The sequence below is a fragment of the Dreissena polymorpha genome, chromosome 15, assembly GCF_020536995.1.
Source record: "Dreissena polymorpha isolate Duluth1 chromosome 15, UMN_Dpol_1.0, whole genome shotgun sequence".
NCBI lineage: Eukaryota > Metazoa > Mollusca > Bivalvia > Myida > Dreissenidae > Dreissena > Dreissena polymorpha.
The window spans coordinates 59,654,970-59,677,539 of NC_068369.1; the positions used below are offsets into that span (position 1 = coordinate 59,654,970).

At 34.6% G+C, this 22,570-nt stretch overlaps 1 protein-coding gene across 3 annotated transcripts in view; it reads left to right on the forward strand.

The window, feature by feature from the left end:
• LOC127860135 (V-type proton ATPase 116 kDa subunit a 1-like) overlaps positions 1-22,570 on the forward strand; it is a 52,211-nt gene that overhangs the window by 10,785 nt on the left and 18,856 nt on the right. Inside the window, exons 3-16 of one of the 3 annotated variants that reach the window (XM_052397980.1) lie at positions 598-676; positions 2,106-2,203; positions 4,489-4,617; positions 5,000-5,023; positions 8,556-8,665; positions 9,758-9,790; positions 13,846-13,972; positions 14,286-14,368; positions 15,053-15,146; positions 16,794-17,006; positions 17,627-17,777; positions 20,515-20,654; positions 21,113-21,249; positions 22,226-22,316. In XM_052397980.1, coding sequence (XP_052253940.1) covers positions 598-676; positions 2,106-2,203; positions 4,489-4,617; positions 5,000-5,023; positions 8,556-8,665; positions 9,758-9,790; positions 13,846-13,972; positions 14,286-14,368; positions 15,053-15,146; positions 16,794-17,006; positions 17,627-17,777; positions 20,515-20,654; positions 21,113-21,249; positions 22,226-22,316 — 1,509 coding nt within the window. The remainder of the gene's footprint in view (positions 1-597; positions 677-2,105; positions 2,204-4,488; positions 4,618-4,999; positions 5,024-8,555; positions 8,666-9,757; positions 9,791-13,845; positions 13,973-14,285; positions 14,369-15,052; positions 15,147-16,793; positions 17,007-17,626; positions 17,778-20,514; positions 20,655-21,112; positions 21,250-22,225; positions 22,317-22,570) is intronic. The other 2 variants (XM_052397981.1, XM_052397982.1) reach the window with 2 other exon arrangements.

The window sequence follows — 22,570 nt, forward strand, 5'->3', positions numbered from 1 at the left end:
CTACTGCTTTCAACATGTTGAATATCAGTCAGCACTTTTCTTTTGGAAGTCAACATGACGATGCAAAAGAGTCACTTGTTATTAAAATACTATCATTTACAATGGAAGGAGTTTCAATGGGAAGACTTGTATTTCTTAACGAGCTTTAACTAAATTTTTTTCAATTGCGCAACATCTTTGTTTTCCATTCAGCCGAATCACAAAACGTTTGAATTTCATTGCAAATATAATAAGTGCCTGTACAATACGGAGAATATTGTGCACACGAATGATGCAGACGTTATCCAAATCAAGGTATAGTTTAAAACCTGTACGAGACTGGATCGGACTACGCTTTGTTAAAAAGCGAAACAGCCGATGTCATTCGCGTTTTTTTTTCCCAATTGGTAATTTTTTAGCAAATTTTGGGGAAAAAGTATACTTTTTGCAATTGGGAATATAGCCGAATTTCGGCTATAAAATCGGGCCAAAGAAAACCCTGATATCGTTTTATCTTAAGTGAAATTTCTTTCTGAAAGTTTGTGATTGTGTAGCTGCTCACTCCAATGCATGCATTGTCAAACTATTGTAATGATTTAGACTTGACTATTTTTTCAGTTGAATCCTGATGTAAATGCATTTCAAAGAAAGTTTGTTAATGAAGTCAGAAGATGTGATGAAATGGAAAGAAAATTGAGTAAGTAGTCTTTGATAAAGCCATTATCAATATGGTTTTGTTTGTATCATAAACATTAGAATTATTTATTTCACTGATTAAAATATTTATGTAAAGACAACAAAATTGTCATTTCAAGGGACTTGTTAGCATTTCATATAAATACAAAAACATCATAATAAAAAGGGACTGGTTAACACTTCTTGTATTTTTTTATATGTCATGAAATCAACAGAACTTTAATATTGTTTTAAATAATTGAAATTACAAGAAAACAAATAAAATAAAGAAAATTGTGCCTGCCATGGGGATCAAACCCACAGCCTCTAGCAAAGGCTGAATTGCTGCCACTACACCATGCATGGTTTGAAATAGTAACATAGTTGGCTAAACTATCAAAGAAAGTGTCCCAAACCCTTTATATTTTTTGCAATATTGATTGATGTTTATTTATTAACGTATTTTGCTAACATTTTTATGCCCCCAAATCGAATGATCGGGGGTATATTGTTTTTGGCCTGTCTGTCTGTCATTGTGTGTGTCTGTCCCAAAATGTTAACCTTGCTCATAACTTTTGCAATATTGAAGATAGCAACTTGATATTTGGCATGCATGTGTATCTCATGGAGCTGCACATTTTGAGTGGTGAAAGGTCAAGGTCATCCTTCAAGGTCAAAGGTAAAATATATGGCTTCAAAGCGCAGTAGGGGGCATTGTGTTTCACAAACACAGCTCTTGTTCTTAGCTAGTATTGTTAAACACCGGAGAAGCAGTATAAAAGGTCCCCAAACTCACAAAATGTCTACTATTCAGCTGTACACTGGTGTGTTAACAGCAGAAAACAAAAATGATTTTTTCATAATATTGCAGTTTTTATTTAATATTTTCCAATGAAATTTGGCATACATATACTTTGGTATACAAAAAATATGCATGTGTAATTTGGTGATTGTAAGTTATATAGTTATTGACTTATAGAAAAAGTTTTTGTTGTCTGCTTGAAATTCAAATATCCCTGTAAATGCTAAGCACCGCCCACTTGAAAGGTTATGAACTTCTCTCAGCCAATAGCTAGCGAATGACTCAAATCAAGTTTACATGTAAATACAGATTCTATACTATACCAAGTATGCTGTCTGCTCAAACACGTGTTTCTATTTATAAACACTCTAAATGTTAGCAGCAAATCACTGGTAGATAAACCCAGCCCACTAGTTAATACAGGTAAACATTTTACCACCGCAAAATCAAGCAGTAGAGATCGGGCTTTTAAGTTGGTTGTTTGAATACAAATTGTACATTCTTTTGTGATTCTATGATTTGTGTGTATGTGAACAAATGTCATTTTTCCAAACTGTTAACAAGTCCATTTTTTGAAGATATTTGTTATCATCACAGCACAGCTTGATTTTATGAGTAGAGCAGGCTAAATGTGTCCTAAATGTTGCAGGATTTCTTGAGAAGGAGATACGAAAGGATGGCATCCCCATGTTGGATACTGGGGACAATCCTGATGCCCCACAGCCCAGAGAAATGATAGATCTTGAGGTAAAAAACACCACTGCACTCTACTGTGTTTTGACTCAGAATGTAAACATTCAAAGAGGGAAAGTATATTTGGGAAGCATACACACCCACTTTTCCCTAAAATGTAATATATTTATACCCCCATTACCATTGGTAATGGGGGCCATATAGGAGTCACTTTGTCGATCTGTCTGTCGGTCTGTCCTGAAATTTCATCTGCTCTTCACCAAACTTGGTCACAAGTTGTAACTAGATGATGTCTAGGTCAAGTTTGAATATGGGTCATGCTGGGTCAAAAACTAGGTCACGGGGTCACTTAGTGTGTTTTAAACTGAAAGTTTGTCCGGACCATAACTATGTCATTTATTGTGAGATTTAAAAATGACTTGGTACATTTGTTCACCATCATATGACGGTGTGTCGTGTGAAAAAAGTACGTCCATGTCTCCAAGGTCAAGGTCACACTTGGAGTTTAAAGGTCAAATGCTTGTCAAACTTTATCATTTATTGTGAGATTTTAAAATCATTTGGCAAATTTGTTCACCATCATTGGACGGTGTGTCGCGCGAAACTATTATGTCGATATCTCCAAGGTCAAGGTCACACTTTGAATTCAAAGATCAAAAATGGCCATAAATGAGCTTGTCCGGGCAATAACTATGTGGTTCAGTGTGAGATTTTAAAATAATTTGGCACGTTTGTTTACCATCATTGAACAGTGTTCCACGCGAAAGAATTCAGTCAATATCTCCAAGGTCAAGGTCAAACTTTAAGTTCAAAGGTCAAAAATGGCCATAAATGAGCTTGTTCGGGCCATAACTTTGTCGTTCATTGTGAGATTTTAAAATCATTTCGCACATTTGTTCACCATCATGTCACAGTGTGTCGCGCAAAAGAATTACGTCGATATCTCCAAAGTCAAGGTCACACTTTGAGTTTGAATGCCAAAAATGGCCATAAATGAGCTTGTCCGGGCCATAACTATGTCATTCATTGTGAGATTTTAAAATCATGTGGCACATTTGTTCACCATCATTGGACAGTGTGTCGCGCGAAAGAATTACGTGGATATCTCTAAGGTTAAGGTCACACTTTGAGTTCAAAGGTAAAAAATGGCCATAAATGAGCTTGTCCGGGCCATAACTATGTTGTTCATTGTAAGATTTTAAAATCATTTGGCATATTTGTTCACCATAATCGGACGGTGTGTCGCGCGAAAGAATTAAGTCGATATCTGCAACGTCAAGGTCACACTGTGAGTTCAAAGGTCAAAAATGGCCATAAATGATTTTGTCGGGGTTATAACTATGTCATTCATTGTGAGATTTAAAAACTACTCTGTACATGTGTTCACAATCATTGGACGATGTGTCTTGGGAAAGAATATCGTCGATATCTCCAAGGTCAAGGTCTCACTTGGAGTTCAAAAGTTAAAAATGGCCATAAATGAGCTTGTCAGGGCCATAACTATGTCATTCATTGTGAGATTTTAAAATGACTCTGTACATTAATTTTGTTCACAGTCATTGGACGGCGTGTCATGCGAAAGAATTCCAGAGTTCAAAGGTCAAAATGGCCATAATTTATAATGGCATAATAATCCTTAAAAATCGCCATAAATTAGATTCTCTTGTTTTGTGAAGACAGCCTGCAAAATAGTCTGTGTCAATGCGGCATGTGGGGGTATACATCACGTCTGTGACAAAGCTCTAGTTGTATCTGTTTGTGAACAAAATCAGCTTGCGTAATGAAACTTAACATATTCATAGCATGTAGCAAGATCTTCCATATGAGTAAGGATGAAGGTCAAGTTTACGGGGATAAAAAATAGGAAAAGGGTATCTGCTAAAAATCAAAAAAATAAAAAAATAAAAAAATCAAATTGAGCTAGTCTGCAGAAGCTTCGTTCTTACAATTTTGTGTACATTTGTTTGCTCAGGATTGCATCTCAGTGTGTGGGGACGTAGTCACTGCAACTGTACTTAAACATGTGAAATGAAGAAAAACAACAACATATTTTCTTATAAATAATAAAGAAGAAAATATGTCAAACATGTGACCTTCTTTCACTTTGACTTTTTATGTTTTTGTTTTTTTTCATATTTTTTAAGGAATAAGTTTTTCTATTTTTTTATTTTGTTTTCAACTATGAACAGAAGTTTTCCTGTTTGGAACATACAAGTACTTGTAAGCTTTTTATGTTGTTGTTATTTTACAAGCCTCATTTGAGAAAATCAAGTCAGATGTGAACTCCAACTTGCATGTAACACCGGTACAGTTATGGTCATCCCTGTTATATGCTACAGGCCACTTTTGAGAAACTTGAGTCGGAGATGAATGATGTGAACGCCAACTCGGAAGCCTTGAAGAAGAACTTCCTCGAACTGACAGAGCTGAAGCATATCCTGCGTAAGACACAGGCATTCTTTGATGAGGTACGGCTTAATTGCTTTGTCCTTTACTCTATTTCCACAACATTAACATGGAAAGGTTTAGCGTGATGGTTATCACAGAAATAAAACATTATTGTTTAGAAGCTCTTCTAATGCTATAATGTATGTTACTGGTTTCTGATCATTCTTGTCACTTTTCCTTCATTAAAATGTAAAACCATTATACTGAATTCATAACTGAAGTATATTGCACTTTATGTATACTCGTCTATTAATTTTGACATTGTGCTTTAATTTGCTTTATATGTGTGGATTGAATGTTGGTTTAATTAAACACTGGTGTGTTTAACAAGGTAGTTATCAAAATTTTATTTAGCATAATGGCTTTTAAAGAAAGAGATAATTAACTTTTGCTGTTACATAGTCAGGTGTCTTTAAAGATTATGAGGTAATGTTATTTGTGTTATGAGTTAAATAGTTCAATGCTTGTAGTTGGATACACACTGAAAAGTTGAAATTGTTGCTTTGTTATTTAGGGATGTCAACAAATGTCAGAATATCTGGGTATAAGGTTACTTGTGGATTAGTTATTTAGTATCCCAATTGTTGTATTAATAATTAAAACAAAATAAATATCTCTGGTGTTTAAGGCATAAAACACTCTTTTGTGCATATATATTAATAAAATAAACACACATGTAAGCCTCTACAGGCCATGTAGTGTGCCAATGTGTCATGAACAGCCAGGGATAACCTTCAAACAACAGGCGTGCTTTCACATCACACTAAGTTTTATAGGACTGTAAAAGTCATAAACTGTTGTGCTCATTCAATGCACACCTCTTAATTATAAGTAGCTTGCTTCCCATTATTTAAACTTATCAATTGGACTGTTCAAAGAAATGATGACTTTTAGTTTCCTAATCCTCAATACTGTTTGTGTTTAAAACTGATACATTTTTGTTTAAATAAAATTGAAATTAATTATAATAAATATTTAGTGGAGTCATTTAATTTTATTGACAGTAACATCAACATTGTATACCAAACTTACCTAATACATTATGAACTTATCTGTAATGACCTAGTTTTATTCATATATGTTTATGAATGTATTTTTTTTTTCCGTATTATTTAAATAAAACTATTGTTATTCTGAACTGCTGACAATCGTATATTTCATGACTTTTTATGAACAAAGGGATCTTTATTTGACTACCGGAAAAAATCACCTTGGCTCATTTTTTGTATTTTCAAATATTATGCTGATAGTAGTCAGATACTGTGTGAGTGGGTGAGGTGTGTATGTTAACTGTTTCTTCAAATGTTTTCTACTACCTTACCCCTTGACAAAGTTTAATAAAACTTTACATGAAAAATCCTTTGGTGACCCTCTTTCAAAAATGTGAAAATTGTATTAGTCAATGGCAAATTTTATGTAAACAGAGCTAAAAAAATATATTTTAAAAATCAAAATCGTATTCTTTAAAACTGCAAGGGTCAGGGTGTTCAAATGATACTCAAGGGGTTAAAATTGGCCCAGTCCTGGTGGTTACCTGTTGTCCTTATGTGTATAAAGTATACACTTAAAAATCTTCTCTGAAACTGCAAGGCTGAGAGGTTTGGTATTTGGCATGTTATGTTGGATGGTGGTCCCCTACGAAGTTTGCTCAAATTATACCCCTTGTGTCAAAACTGGCAACATAAAGCAATCACTAGTATTATAAAGACTTTTATAGAAAATAACTTTTTTTTTAAATCTTCTCTGACACTTCAAATGTAAGGGGTTGAATATTGTCTATGTCACTGTTACTATACGTCAAATCTTCAAAAACACATATTCCACTTTAGAAGCCTTACTAAAGACTCAATCTTGATGAAACATGGTCAGAATCTTTATTTTGACAATCTTGTTCAAGTGGGTCAAAAACTAAGCCACCAGGTCAAGTTGTCTACCATTTGGATTCCTTGATTTCTGGTAATTGCTTTACGGCCATCATGGCTAACTTTTTTACAAACAGGACTTGTATTACAACACAGTTTTAAAGCACTCTGTAAAAGTATGTGAATGTGACACATTCTGTTTAGTATAACATGTACATGGTGATTTACACTAGATGAATCAATCACTGTTTCATTTTATAAAGTTAAAAAAACGCTATTTCTTTACAGACTGTTTCCTTGTGTTTTAAGTAATTTGATCTTTAAGATGTCCACTAGAAATAATATTATTAAATATTTTATTATAACTAAAAATTCAGGATTTTATTACTTTTCCATACAGAATAAACTAAATGTCTATGTGAACTGTATTTAGGAAATTTTCATTCAGATGCTAAATCTGATCTTTTTGGATATCCTCCTTGTATTCGGAAATAACAAAGAAATTCTGGCAGCTGTTGACATCTCTAGTTTTATTAATAGGCTAGCTTAATGTTGTTAACACTGTTTTGATTTACATATTGAACATGTTAAACAGGATTTCAACTAAGCTGAAATGTCTTGTTTTGTGTATTAGATTGGGGCAGGTGAGCGGAGACATCAAACAAGGTTACCGGTCAATTACTTTAGTTTGCATTGTAATGAAACTAACAAAATACATGGGGTTGCATGTAGACCAAGCTTGGAAATGTATTTGTGGTTAGTAAGGTCAAGGTCTATTTTACTACAAATAGAAAAACAGTTTCCCCTCAAAAACTTGAATTTAATTTGAAATATTGAACTTGAATTTGTATGTAGGTAGCCCACATGCAGACATTGCTAGGGATTGTATTTGGAGTCAGTTGGGTCAAGGTTAAGATCCATGTTTTTCTGCTAAGTTTGCATACAGGGACTGTACAGAAATTGTGTGTGTAGGTAGCTGACACCCGAGTGTTTTTTTCTTTATTTTGGGAATGGGACCGGATCCCTTTGGATTGGGAAAATTTGCGGTGTTGTGACTTAAATTTGGAAATTAGTGTTGTTGTTTTGTCTAAAAAATGCTTCAAAATAGAGTATACAAATGTTTTCAGTATTATATTAACTAAGGTTAAACTTATATGGATGGGAGTTAAACAAATAATTCAGATCTAAAAAAATAAATTTAAAAAAATGTAAACCTTCCATTGTTTCCAGACTTATTTTGGGATTGCATTTAAGGCAAGGTTGTTTATGGTAAAGGTCATTGTATTTAAAAAAAAATGTTTCTGCTCAATAATTTGCATTTGGATGGAGCTATTTTGCTTAAATTTTTCATGAAGGTAGCTCTCATGCAGACATAGATTGTGATTGCCTGATTTGAAAACCTGGTTATGTGCTTGTTTCTTGATTGTTTAATATTATTGTTTATGACAAACACTATTGATATGTAAAAAAATGTGTTAGATATAGTTGACAGTTTATAGCTGTAGTCAACGCACAAAAATGTATGTTTTTGTAGATACTCATATTCATTTTGCACATTTTATGTTCAGCTTGTTATAAGTTGATGTTAATTGGCTCTAGCCTCTTCATATTGGAATGCAGTAAAATCTATACTCAAACTTCAGATAGATAACCAAACTCCAATGAAGATGTATTCAATCATCTTGTGCATGTAGGAAAAATAAAATGAAAAATATGGGCGGTGCTCTGTGAAAAGGGGATTTAATGCATGTGCGTAAAGTGTCATCCCAGATTAGCCTGTTCAGTCTGCACTGACTAGTCAGGGACAACACTTTCCGCTTTTATGGTATTTTTTGTACAAAGAAAGTTCCTTCTTAGCAAAATCCAGTATAGGCAGACAGTGTCGACCCTAATACTGGGATGACACTATACGTACATGCATTCAACCCTCTTTTCACAGAGCAGGGCTCATATATAAAACAGGATTTGAGAGGACACTGCAGATAATTACCGGTATGGGTGAGCAATGTAAGATCAACTTTTGTCATTGTTTAATTTGCTTTGTAGTTATCTTTTTCTGTTGATAACTGTTGTGTGTAATTCTGTCGTATATATAGGCTGATCATCATACTATGCAGGCGATGCATGATCCACTCATTCCTGACGATGATGTGCAGCTGCTGGGAGAGGAACTGGGTCGCCATGCTGGACAGGCCCTCAAACTGGGGTATGTGTTTGGTGATATGAGACCTCATTTTGGGAAATCTAGGCTATATACATGTTTATTAAGTGAAGTCTGCATAGGCTTATCAGGGATGACACTTAATGCCTAGACTAGATTTTTGTTTAGAAGACACTTTCTCTAAACAAAGAATTCCATAAAAGCAGAAAGTGTTGTCCGTTTTTTCCAAAACAAGGCTCATATTACTGCTTTCTTTTTTACCACTATACTTAATATATATTTTCTATCATCAGGGCCAACCACCACACAATTTCTTTAACCAAACTGTCACAAAAAGTTAGCGGAAATAATATCATAACAAAATTCAATGGACAGCAGACAGATCTCCCAAGAATTTCACTGGCCATATACTTAATCGGCATCAAAAGAAAAAGTGAAACTTGACAAGCTGGGTTGAATTTTGAAGTATATTTAATGAAAAACTATTTAACAATGGGTTTAACAAAGGCCTTAAACAAGTCTTGAAATACAAGAGCAGGAAACTTTAATTGGGACTCTTTCAAAATAGCTATTATTCCAAAACTTATCACGAGTAATTATTTCATAAAATAAAATGCAAAGTAAACAGTTCACTACACCTTGTTAGAAATGTTTCTTGTCTCTTTTTTTTCCTTTTATTTACTCTTTCGTGGCATTTTCATTCATAATTTCCTCTGTGTATCCAAAGTACTCTAATTTCAATGCTGATGAAAACAAATGTGAGAAACTTAACCTAAACTCAATGGATTCGTTTAAAAACAAATATCTATTGCGCAGGCAAATATGTTTATTAATCTATACAAACAACTTCTGGTCTTTATTATATAATACATATTACTGACTTGTTTACGCCCTGACTGGAGCGCATGTATATTAGAGTGGTTCACTCATTAAGATGTAGAGAAAGACCTAGAGTAAATAGCAGAATGCTGCAACCATTTTTGACTCTGCCTTACCGCCTTAATAGGTTCATTATCACAAAAAATGTGAAAATCTGTTAATTTTATATATTTATGCGAACATTAATTGGAAATTAACAGGCACAGCTTTAAAATCTTATAAACATAACAGAACAGAGAATTACTTTATTTATCCCAGGTATACAGACATTCAACATGGGGAGATAAATGTGTAAGACAAATGTTAGGCAAAGTCATTCACCATATTAACCAATTATTGTATGACATCACAAAAATGGTTCTGGTGCCATCCTACCCCTTTTGCACAGCAACCTTCACTTTGCAATCCACATTTCTCAAGTATTTAAATTTAACTTCAGATATATCCTCTATATGAAGTGTAAATGTGCAAGACACTTTTCATTCCCAGTGCTCCACTCATTCCTGAGTTATAGGCCCTTGATAGAAGGTTAGTTGTTGTTTATGACATTGCTCTATTCAAAAATTGGGACACACCTTTTATTCAAGTTCACAAAACTTCAGTTGGCACACCTAGCCCCGTTCTGATACCAATTTGCAAATGCATTTGACATTGACTTTCATTTTTTAGCTCATCTATTTTAAAAAAAAAAAAAAGAGCTATTGTCATCACCTTGGCGTCAGCGTTGGCGTTGGCGTCGGCGTCCGGTTAAGTTTTGCGTTTAGGTCCACTTTTCTCAGAAAGTATCAATGCAATTGCATTCAAACTTGGTACACTTACTTATTATCATGAGGGGACTGGGCAGGCAAAGTTAGATAACTCTGGCGTGCATTTTGACAGAATTATGTGCCCTTTTTATACTTAGAAAATTGAAAATTTTGGTTAAGTTTTGCGTTTAGGTCCACTTTTCTCAGAAAGTATCAATGCTATTGCATTCAAACTTGGTACACTTACTTACTATCATGAGGGGACTGGGCAGGCAAAGTACGATAACTCTAGCATGCATTTTGACAGAATTATGTGCCCTTTTTATACTTAGAAAATAGAAAATTTTGGTTAAGTTTTGCGTTTAGGTCCACTTTTCTCAGAAAGTATCAATGCTATTGCATTCAAACTTGGTACACTTACTAACTATCATGAGGGGACTGGGCAGGCAAAGTAAGATAACTCTGGCATGCATTTTGACAGAATTATGTGCCCTTTTTATACTTTATAAATTGAAAATTTTGTTTAAGTTTTGTGTTTAGGTCCATTTTATTCCTTAAGTATCAAAGCTATTGCTTTCACACTTGCAACACTTACTAATTATCATAAGGGGACTGTGCAGGCAAAGATATGTAACTATGACTGGCTTTTTGACAGAATTATTTGCCCTTTTAATACTTAGAAAATTAAAAATTTGGTTAAGTTTTGTGTTTAGGTCCACTTTATTCCTACAGTATCAAAGCTATTGCTTTCATACTTGCAACACATATTAACTATCATAAGGGGACCGTGCAAACAAAGTTATGTAACTCTGACTGGCATTTGGACAGAATTATGGGCCCTTTATACTTAGAAAATCGAAAATTTTGTTAAGATTTGTGTTTTGGTCCACTTTATGCCTAAAGTATCATACATATTGCTTTCATACTTGGAACACTCTCAAACTATCATAAGGGTACAGTAAAAGGACAAGTTGCATAACTCTGGTTGTCATTGTTACGGAATTATGGCCCTTTTTTGACTTAGTAACTTTGAATATATGGTTAAATTTTGTGTTTCGATCCACTTTACTTCTTAAGTATCAAGGCTATTGCTTTCAAACTTCAAATACTTTCATGCTATCATGAGGTTACTGTACCTGGCAAGTTGAATTTTACCTTGACCTTTGAATGACCTTGACTCTCAAGGTCAAATTATAAAATTTTGCTAAAATTGCCATAACTGCTTTATTTATGATTAGATTTGATTGATACTTTGACAAAACTACTCTTACCTGACTTACCACAATAGACTCTACCCAAACCATCCCCCGTGCCCTCCCCCTCCCCCCCTCCCCCCCCCCCCCCCTTTTTTTTATTATTTTTTTAAGATCGTCTCACAAATAACACCAACACCCTCACACTATACCCACCCCACCCCACCCCCCCCACCCACCCCACCCCCCCCACCCCCAATTTTTTATTATTTTTTTTTAATTTTTTTTTTTTTAAGATCATCTCACAAATTTCCACTACAGCCTCACACTATACCCCACCCCAATTTTTTTTTTTAACGGTTATGTTTGAAATACCGTCCAACCATCGCACCCAAAAAATCCCCCCCCCATCCCCCCCCCCCCCCCCCCCCGCTTTTTTTTTCCCTTTTTTTGAAGATAATGTAATAAATGTCCACAACCCCACACTATACACCCCTCTTCATTCCACCCCACCCTCCTTTGTGATTGAAAATGAGAGTCCCTTCACCTTTAAAAAGAAAATAGATGAGCGGTCTGCACCCCCAAGGCGGTGCTTTTGTTTGTATTTGTTTTTAGCTCAACTGATTGCTCAGGTGAGCTTTTGTGACCGGTCTTTGTCCTTCTTCCGTCCGTCCGTCGTCCACATTTGGTTTGAAAACACTCTAGAGGCCACATTTTATGTCGGATCTTCATGAAACCTGGTCAAAATTTGTCCCAATGATATCTCAATCAAGTTCGAAACTAGGTCATGCTGGGTCAAAAACTAGGTTATTAGGTCAAAAAAAAGAAAAACCTTGTAAACACTGTAGAAGTCACATTTCATGCCCAATCTTCATGTAACTTTGTCAAAATGTTTGCCTTAATGATATGTTGGTCGACTTCAAAAGTGTTTCCGGTCCGTTGAAAAGGATGGCCGCCAGTGGGCGGGGCAGTTTTCCTTATTTGGATATAGAGAAACCTTGTAAACACTCTAGAAGTCACAATTTTTGCCCAATCATCATGTACGTTGGTCAAAACATTTTTATTGAGATCACGGACTAGTTCAAAAATGGTCCTGATCGGTGAAAAACATGGCCGCCAGTGGGCAGGGCATTTTTCTCTATATGTATATAGTGAAAACATGTGAACACTCTATAAGTCACATTTTTGGCCCAATTTTCATGAAACTTGGTCAGAACATTTGTTTCCTTGACATGAGAGTTGAGTTCGAAAATGGTTCTGGTCAGTTGAATAACATGGCTGCCGGGGGGGGGGGGCAGTTTTCCTTTTTTGGCTGTATAGAAACTTTGTTATCACTCTAGAAGTCACAATTTTTGCCCAATCATCATGGAAGTTGGTCAAAACATTGGTTTTATTGATATCTCGTACATGTTCGAAAATGGTCCAGATCAGTGAAAAAACATGGCCGTCAATGGGGGGGGGGGGGCATTTTTCTCTATATGTTTATAGTTCCGGTCAGTTGAATATCATGGCTGCTGGGGGGGGGGCAGTATTTTTATTTTATATTTATATAGTAAAAAAAGCTTGCGAACACTCTAGAAGTCACATTTTTTGCCCAATCATCATGAAACTTGGTACAAAGATTGGTTTTATATATATATCACATAATTAATGCCATAATTATTGCCCTTAGATTGTCCAAATTTTCATTAGCAAAATCAAAATCCTTGTAAACACTCTAGAGGTCACAATTTTGTTTCAGATTTTATGAATCTTGGTCATAATATTTATTTTTGTAAGCAAAGTTTGATGTTTGGTAAGGGGGGGTCAACTCAAAATATAGGTCACCAGGTCAAATCTTACAAAAACAAAAACACTACATGTACATATGCCAGAGTTTTGGTTCAATAAAGATGAAATTTGACCTGGATGTTTGTCTGGACAATATCTAGGTCAAGTTTGACGTTTGGTAAAGATTGAATGAACCGACTCGTCTCAGGTGAGGGAACTAGGGCCATCTTGGCCCATCTTGTTGTACTTAAGTGTTCACAAACAAATATCATTATAAAAATGGAAATCAATGTCAAGAAACTGACTTAAGCAAAAGTTACAATTTAAGGCGCCTTGCTAACAAGTCATATTAAATCAGTGTATTTAAAACAATTTACAGTTCAAGCAAAGTTAAAATCAATGTCACTTTTTTTTTTTAAAGTAAAATTGATTTTCAATGGCAATTAAAACTTTGTGAACACTGGGCAGGGCTACTGTGTCCTGTGTAAGTGTCATACAGTGATAATGGCCAGCAGATTATTTCAATATCAAAACGCTTGTTTATACACAAATTATCAGTTGATATAGGAAGAATATAGCGACACATTATCTGACTTGTCCTCTCTATAGCACTGTAAATTGTACTCTATCCTTTTAGGTTTGTTGCGGGGGTGATACTGCGGGAAAGAATCCCCGCCTTTGAGCGCATGCTGTGGAGAGTGTGTCGAGGGAATGTGTTCCTCAAACAGGCAGAGATAGACACGCGATTGGAAGACCCTATCACTGTAAGACATGAATCTTGTTCATAGTTCTTGAAAGAAGATTGAAGTTAAGATCATGTTTCCAGCTTGTTGAATTGGTTTCATTTATAAATTTTAAAATGCTTAATGTATGTTGCAGCCCAAATAATAGAGCATTTTTAGAGAAAGCATGTTTAGCCCTTGTTTCAATGTATTTGTAATTAGATTTTTCTCAAACATTTGCAAGGTTATCATGTTTCCAATCTGTAAATGATTTAATGGATGTTTTTTTCTTGTGAAAGAAGGTGAAGCTATTTTTTGTAAGAATTATTGTAAGATGTAAATTAAATATTTTCAGGGTGATCGTGTGGACAAAACTGTGTTCATAATATTTTTCCAAGGAGAACAGCTGAAGTCAAGAGTCAAAAAAATATGTGAAGGGTATGCTACTGTCCTCTAGTTCTAAACGAATTGGAAATAAGTGTTTCATTATAATTACTTTTCACATTTAAGAATACTTGGAAGTGAATTATAATTTCTGTGTATGCCATTTTGTGTACAACATGTCAGCATAGCTTTGAAAACATTTTATTTTCAATCAAGCGATGTAAACAGATCTATATTTAACAATCATAAGGGATGAAACTGTGATGATTATTATATAATTATATATTAGCCTTTTGTATCAATGAAAGAGAACCCCAAAAAATGTAAATTTATTTTTGTGAAAGTTGATCAAGACAGTATGTAAAGCTATAAAGTGTGTGCGAGACTGGCTCTGTGGATGAATATCATAAAGGACACATTGCCTGTGGAAGAGTTTAATCATGTTAATTTCCAAACAAATCTGTTAACCCTTAACTACTCAGATACTTATTTTGAGGCATGTGTGGTCCCTTAGAAAGTTTAATTTAATTAAACATCTTTCTTACTAGATTCATGTTTAAAAGGCTTCAATTCTAACTCTTAGATACTGATGAGCAGCAAACAGCATACAACCTGAACAGACTGCGAGTTACTCGCAGGCTGTTCTGGTTTTATGCTGGTTGCAAAAGCCATTTTCACTTCTCTTCTTATGGGGGAAGGGTTAAGACTGATTGGTGATACCTGTTGTTGTACATGCAGATTCCGTGCCACCCTGTACCCCTGCCCAGAGACCCAGTCAGACAGACGAGAGATGTCCATTGGGGTGATGACGAGAATTGAGGACCTTAACACTGTAAGGGGTTATTTAGTATACAGAGGAAACATTTTCTGCATAAACTAGTTGTTTATTTTATTATAGGAAGGATATAAACTGTTTTTATGCCCCCGAAGGTGAGCATATAATGATCGCATGTCCGTCTGTCTGTCCGTCTGCCTGTCTGTCTGTCCGTCACACTTTTCTTTTAGGTTTAATAAAAATGATAATAACTTCAATGTCACTTCAGATGTAACCTTCATATTTGGTATGGATGTGTATATGGACAATGCCTTTCTGTACGCTCACAAATTTTGACCCCTTTGACATTGACCTTGAACTCCGCGTTTAGGTATCAAAATCTGCGTTTAGGTTTCGAAAAAACGTTTTTAGGGGGCATATGTCATCCTATGATGACAGCTCTTGTTTTAATTACATTATAGGAAGGGGATATTTCCTTTTAACTTAGAATTCCATGAAAGCAGAAAGTGTTGTTCCTGATTAGCCTGTGCAGACTGCACAGCATGATCTGGGGTGACACTTTAAGCACGTGCATTAAGCCTTGATGCTTAGAGTAAGACCCAATTATTGACTGGAGAGTCATTTAATATAATCTGATATTCACTGGTAGTAAGGAACGCTGGTGATACCAGTGAACTTAATAAAATAATCAGTAACTCACTGGTTTATACATGTATGTTGTATTATATGACACCATGATGGCATCATTATGTTATGTGCTCTTTAGTTTTACAGAGAAATAGTTAAAACCATCAAATATGCACCAAAATGTATAATTACTTGTGTCATTTATGTCATGATCTAACATAATGAACATCCCCGGTAATGAAATTCAATGTGATAGATAAATCATACCATTACAATTTCCCACAGGTTATATAATAAAAAGCCCGCAAGCTCTGCCCTGGTAGATTGTCTTGCTCCTCACTCACTAATGTTATTAAAAGTTTTTATTTGATGCTTTTTGATGGTTTATAGAGAAATATCAGGGAATTAAATCTGATAATTTCACTGTTTCAAACAATGAAAATTATCAGTGAAAATTATCAATAATTTTCACTGTTTACTGTGAAATGACGTCATTTTTTGACGAAATGACGTCATTATTCAAGCGAAATTCTTTAGTTAAACCCTTTAACAATTTATATAAACTGTGGATAAAAAGCATAAAATAAAAGAAAATTTGTTGGATTCAGTGGAAAAGCGATTTTAATTCACTCGTGATCATAGAAAATATATATTTTCTATGATCACTTGTGAATTAAAATCGATAATCCACAGAATCCAACAAATATTCTCTATGTCTTGCCTAAATAAATGAAACACATTGCACTACTATTTTAGTTGGACAATGAAATATAAAATTTCTGATTTTGAATCCCCAAGTGTTAACCCATTTCTGCTCAGAAGAAAAGTGAAAACGCTATATGCAACCAGCATAAAACCAGAACAGCCTGCGAGTAAGTTAACTTGCAGTCTGTTCAGGTTCATGCTTTTTGCTTCTCATCAGTATCTTAGGGTTCAGAATGAAGCTCTCAAAACTTGAATCTAGTAAGAAAAGTATTTTATATAATTTTTTAAGGGACTACAAATGCTTTGAAATGCATATCTGATCGAGAAAGGTTTAAGAGAAAAAACAACACAATTTCATATTGTCCACTTCAGGTGCTGGGTCAAACCCAGGATCACCGACACCGACTGTTAGTTGCGGCGGCCAAGAACATCAAGGTGTGGTTCATCAAGGTGCGCAAAATCAAAGCTATCTACCACACGCTAAACATGTTCAACCTGGATGTCACGCAGAAGTGTCTTATTTCCGAGTGCTGGTGCCCAGTTGCCGACCTTGACCGCATACAGCAGGCACTCAAAAGGGGAAATGTGAGTGCAGGGGTCTAACGAGTAGTGCTCTGGAGAAAATGGGCTTAATTCATGTGCTTAAAATGTTGAAATAGATTAGCCTTCAACAATGTTTGCCTTAACTGGATTTTCATGTTCAAAAGCTGAAAGAGTTGTCCCTTGTTAGCTTGTTTGGACTGTACAGGCTTATAAAGGAACAAACTTTATGCACATACTTTAAGCCCAGTTTTGCAAGAACAAGGTTCTAATCAATCCTTGATATGGAATTCTTTAAATCTGGGTGTGCAATCTTCTAAATGTGTGTTACATTATTTCTGTTGCCTGGTCAACAAGGTAGAGGAGATCAGTATATGAATTTAAAATACCAGTGTCTTAATTTGTCACCTTTTTTAAAGGGCTATCTGTGATATTTAAAAACAACAACAGAGGATTCTTGTAATAATAGGATGGCTTTATGTTAAACTTTTTTTTTTCATCTATGCATAAGGTTTATGTTTGTCTTACGTAATAAAAAAAAATATAAAAATAGTGTTATATTTTTTTAAGTTTCAAATTAATGTAAATAAATATAAGTGTCATATAATCTTCTCTTAATAATGTTTGTCTTTATATATATTGATGGCCTATGTATCCCTGCTCAGGAGAGAAGCGGGAGTTCAGTACCATCCATCCTGAACCGTATGAGTACCCGCCAGGAGCCACCCACCTACCACAGACTGAACAAGTTCACCGTTGTGTTCCAGAACATTGTGGATGCCTATGGGGTCGCAAGTTACAGGGAGGTAAACCCAGGTAAGGTCTGAACATGTACAACAGGCCCTTTAAACTAAAAAAAAAGTCTCTTGTAACATGCTCAAATAAAAGATAGATTAGTTGTTTTTGTGATATCGTACGATTCCCTTATTTCGAGCATGACCTAATTTCGATCACTTTGTTTACATTAAGAACGCAGCTCTCGTGATGACATCACACGCATGCGCTCCGAGTATTTTGTTTTACTTACATTACTACGCTTGAAAATAATTACAAGAACGACTAAATTAAGGAACAAAGCAGTTTAATTGCATTTAAAAATCTTACTTCAACTGAAATCATCCAAATGTATGCATATTCCGTGCATATTCTGTGCGTTTTTTTTGTACTCTTCATTGAACTTGCTGATAAATTGCAGACCACTGTGCTAGTGTAAATAATACTTTTTATTTGATTTATTTTAATGAAAATTCTTTTACTTTTTCACGATTCCCAGAAAATGTTGCATGGAACAATATTACGCTCACATCGCGAAAATAGGTGAAATGCCAATATCCACATGTTCAGCGAGTATACCCTGTCCCGATAGGATGATAATTTTATCAAATCTTTTAATAGTTACATATATGACGAAAAACAAAATGAACAAATTACGAGCGGTGTTTTTTTTTTCACTTCTGGAGCACTTTTTCGTGTCAATGTTGCTCAAAAGAAGATCAACCAATAAAACAAAAACTTGTTAAATGGTGAATAGAAGTTATAAAAAAAAATTAATTAATCTTTCAGTTTCTATAAATTGGTTCAGTGAATCAAAATTTTCAAAGTTTTGTTGACCTCATTCCTATTGCAATGGAGTACTCTCGCTTTTCGAATGTGACCTCTTGACTCAAGGTAAACAACCCGCGTAGTGTATGTCATTGCGGGTGTGTATGGAACTAACGGCTTTGCATGGTAAAACATGCTGTAAATAAACAATTTTGACATGGATGTAATGGGAATGAAATCAATCTTTTTAGGTACATCGTTTATTGCGGCATTGTTTGAATTAATTCAGAAATTATTTTAGTTGTTTTCTTAATTGCTCGACTCAAGGTAATTGGAGGATACAAATAACCTCATGGTCTCATAGAGGATGCTTATTTCACAAAGCCTCAAGTCTTTTATAGCAAATTAGATTGATATTAATGGTACTTTTGGGAAATGACTTAACCCTTTTAGTGCAGTATTGATTTCAACTGAGTTAAGACCTTTGATTTGTTGCTTCAGGTCACACATATGTATCGGTTTATGACCAAATATTGATAAAAAGTTAAATACGGAATATTACGCTAGTCAATTGTTCCAAGACTTTGTATCACTCGAGTGGCTTGTGTGATGACGTATCACACGAGAGGCGGTCTCTCGAGTGTGATGCGAAATAGCACAAGCCACGAGAGTGATACATACTCTTGGAACAATTGACTAGCGTAATATTCCTTTTATTATATACAACAACTAACGAAAACAGTTAACAAATGTATTTTTTACTTTAACAAAACTGACAAAACAATGACTAAAACAGTACGCCATAGTATATTTAAGACGCGTATGAATACAGTTTATGTAAATTAACGTGTAAACATTCGAACCGGGAAAACACAGGTTTCCGACACGCTAACCTTAATGCCATCGTTAATCCAATTTTTATAACAATTAAGTTGACAACTTTAATCTGATGTTTATAACAAAAACGTTTAAACGATATGCACTTCCACTTCTATCTTCCATGTCTTTATCGAAACTTAGTTAAAACCACACTATTTTATTGTATTCCTATCGAAATATACATTTATGCATGATAAACACACACTCCAAAATACGTTTTTAACACATAGTTAACTGTTAAAAAACACAACGTCCGACATGTCCAGTTTAGATAAAACTATTGTGTTTTGTGGCAGAAATGACGTCATACGATGTACTACTTAATATATTTCGTAATATAAAATATTTCTATTTTCGGTGCGTGTAATGTGACGTCATTAAATGGGTCGAAGTAGTCCGGCTAGTATGGTAATACGGAATTGGAAACAGCGAGTAGTGTAATATGGGATTTTTTATTTCAACGATTGATACAACCTGTATTTTGTTAAAAGCATTAAACAGGTATATAATAAAAACCAATATTTCAGAATGAGGATATATGGTTTAAGTATCTGGAAGTTTTTTTGCCAAAATTCAGCCCCTTTCAGCTGCAAGAAAGAGATATAATATAGATATTTCCCCTAGTGTAAATTAAAAATTCCCTTCTTAATCAAATCTCTGTTTTGATAAAAGACTAACTTTGGACAGAAATTTACTATGTTAGAGACACTTCTGTAAATATTCCAAAATATTTTTATCAAATCGTGTTTGATAATTATCTATTTAAGCATTTGTAGCAAAGCTTTTGATGAATGTTTTATTACACTAATAGAATATAAACATGAAATTATGCTTTCTAAATAAATATTTCCTATTTTGCCACAAATTTCCACATCTTAAGGGCCCCACCATCTTTCCCCCATCAGGTAAAAAAATAACAGTTTCATTGTAAAACAGAATGAAAAAAAAATCAGTTTCATTTAAAAGATTGTTGGTTATGATTTCAGCCCCATGGACTATCATATCATTCCTGTACCTGTTTGCAATCATGTTCGGTGAGATTGTTTGTTGTGATTTCAGCCCCATGGACTATCATATCATTCCCGTTCCTGTTTGCAATCATGTTCGGTGAGATTGTTGGTTATGATTTCAGCCCCATGGACTATCATATCATTCCCGTTCCTGTTTGCAATCATGTTCGGTGATGCAGGGCATGGGGTTATCATGCTTCTCTTTGCTCTCTACCTCGTCATCATGGAGAAAAAACTGGCACCAAAAATGTCTGCAGATGAGGTACACATAAAATAAATGTAGTCTAAAATGTTTAGTATGAGACCGAGATTATAAGTAAAATCGTTATAATTTGTGAGTCGTTAATATTGGTTGATTTGGTGAATTGACTGATCCATGCATTAAGCACAAACATATTTGTAAAGGATGGATGCAAATGCCTAACTTTTTCCGAAACAGAAATCCACAACTTCATGTTGCAGAAATAGTCTTTTTGACCAGGTTTTCCGAAGGAAAAAACTGGTTATTAGATTGGCTAATGTCGGCGAGCGGGCGGGCGGAACAAGCTTGTCCGGGCCATAAATTTGCTGTTCATTGTGAGATTTTAAAATCATTTGGCACATTTGTTCACCATCATTAGATGGTGTGTCGCGCAAAATACTTTAATCAGGCTTATACTTATTTTTATAGCTAAAGATTTCAGTATTGTCTTAATAACCTATGACACTCGCATGTTTCAGATCTTTGGAATGTTTTTCAATGGCCGCTACATTATTCTGCTTATGGGGGCATTCTCTATCTACACTGGCCTCATCTACAATGACATCTTCTCTAAGTCGCTAAACATATTTGGAAGTGCATGGAAACCTGATCCAAGGTAAATTTGTTGATAACAGTGTACATAATGAAGAAAGTAATGGTTAAGGTACCAATAACTTCCTGGTAGATTCCCTAGCAAGTGATCTCCAATATATTTGTTATATCCTAATAACTTTCATGTTTGAAGACCTTAAAAATTGAAATGAATATATATAGTATCATTGGTCTATTATTATTTTAAATAACATTAAAAGTAAATTAATGACCATAACAGGTCTTTTGCTGAAAAGAAGATGAAAGCAATTTGGATTTGAATTTTATCATTAAAATATTTTTATCCCTTATATTTTCATTGTTTTCATTAATAGGTAGGTATTTATTAAAGTTCAACAATTTTATCTTGTATGTTTTCCTCCTTTTAATAAATAACTTAGCATCAAATGTATTGGTATTGATACAGAAACCAGGCTTAATGAATGTGCATCAAGCATTGAAACCAGGCTTAATGTATTTGCATCAAGCATTGAAACCCGGCTTAATGTATGTGCATCAAGCATTGAAACCAGGCTTAATGTATGTGCATCAAGCATTGAAACCAGGTTTAATGTATGTGCATCAAGCATTTAAACCAGGCTTAATGTATGTGCATCAAGCATTTAAACCAGGCTTAATGTATGTGCATCAAGCATTGAAACCAGGCTTAATGTATGTGCATCAAGCATTGAAACCAGGCTCAAGCATTGAAACCAGGCTTAATGAATGTGCATCAAGCATTGAAACCAGGCTTAATGTATGTGCATCAGGCATTGTGCAAAGGCTTATAAGGGCCACACTTTCTGTTTGATGTAATTTTCTCTTTTAAGAAAGAATCTTTTGAAGAAAAATCCAGTCTAGGATGAGAGTGTCTCCCCAGAGTAGCCTGGAAACTACATCGGCTGATGTAGTACAATACTAGGACAATACTTGACCCACATGCATAAAGCCAGGTTACCTTAGAGACGGGCTTTTATTGAAATACTTGTACTTTGCTTCAGTGTATACAATACCTCTTCAATGGATCTGAAAAATTACAAGATCAATGCCAACAACACAGTGGACAGACCGTATCCTTTTGGTCTTGATCCAGTAAGTGTTTATCACTAAAATCAGCTAAAAAATTGAGAGCATTTTAATATGAAATTGTACATGAAAAGTTATATTTGGGTAGAACTTGAATAGCAATTATTGAATGTAAAGCATTGCATAACGCAGTAATATTCTGTAATAAAATCATTTAAAGATGTAAGTTGAAAAATAGCAAGCACATACTTTTGTATTTAGTAACACAAGTAATGTTTAAATTACTACATTTGAAAAGAATATGTTTAAGAATAACTTAA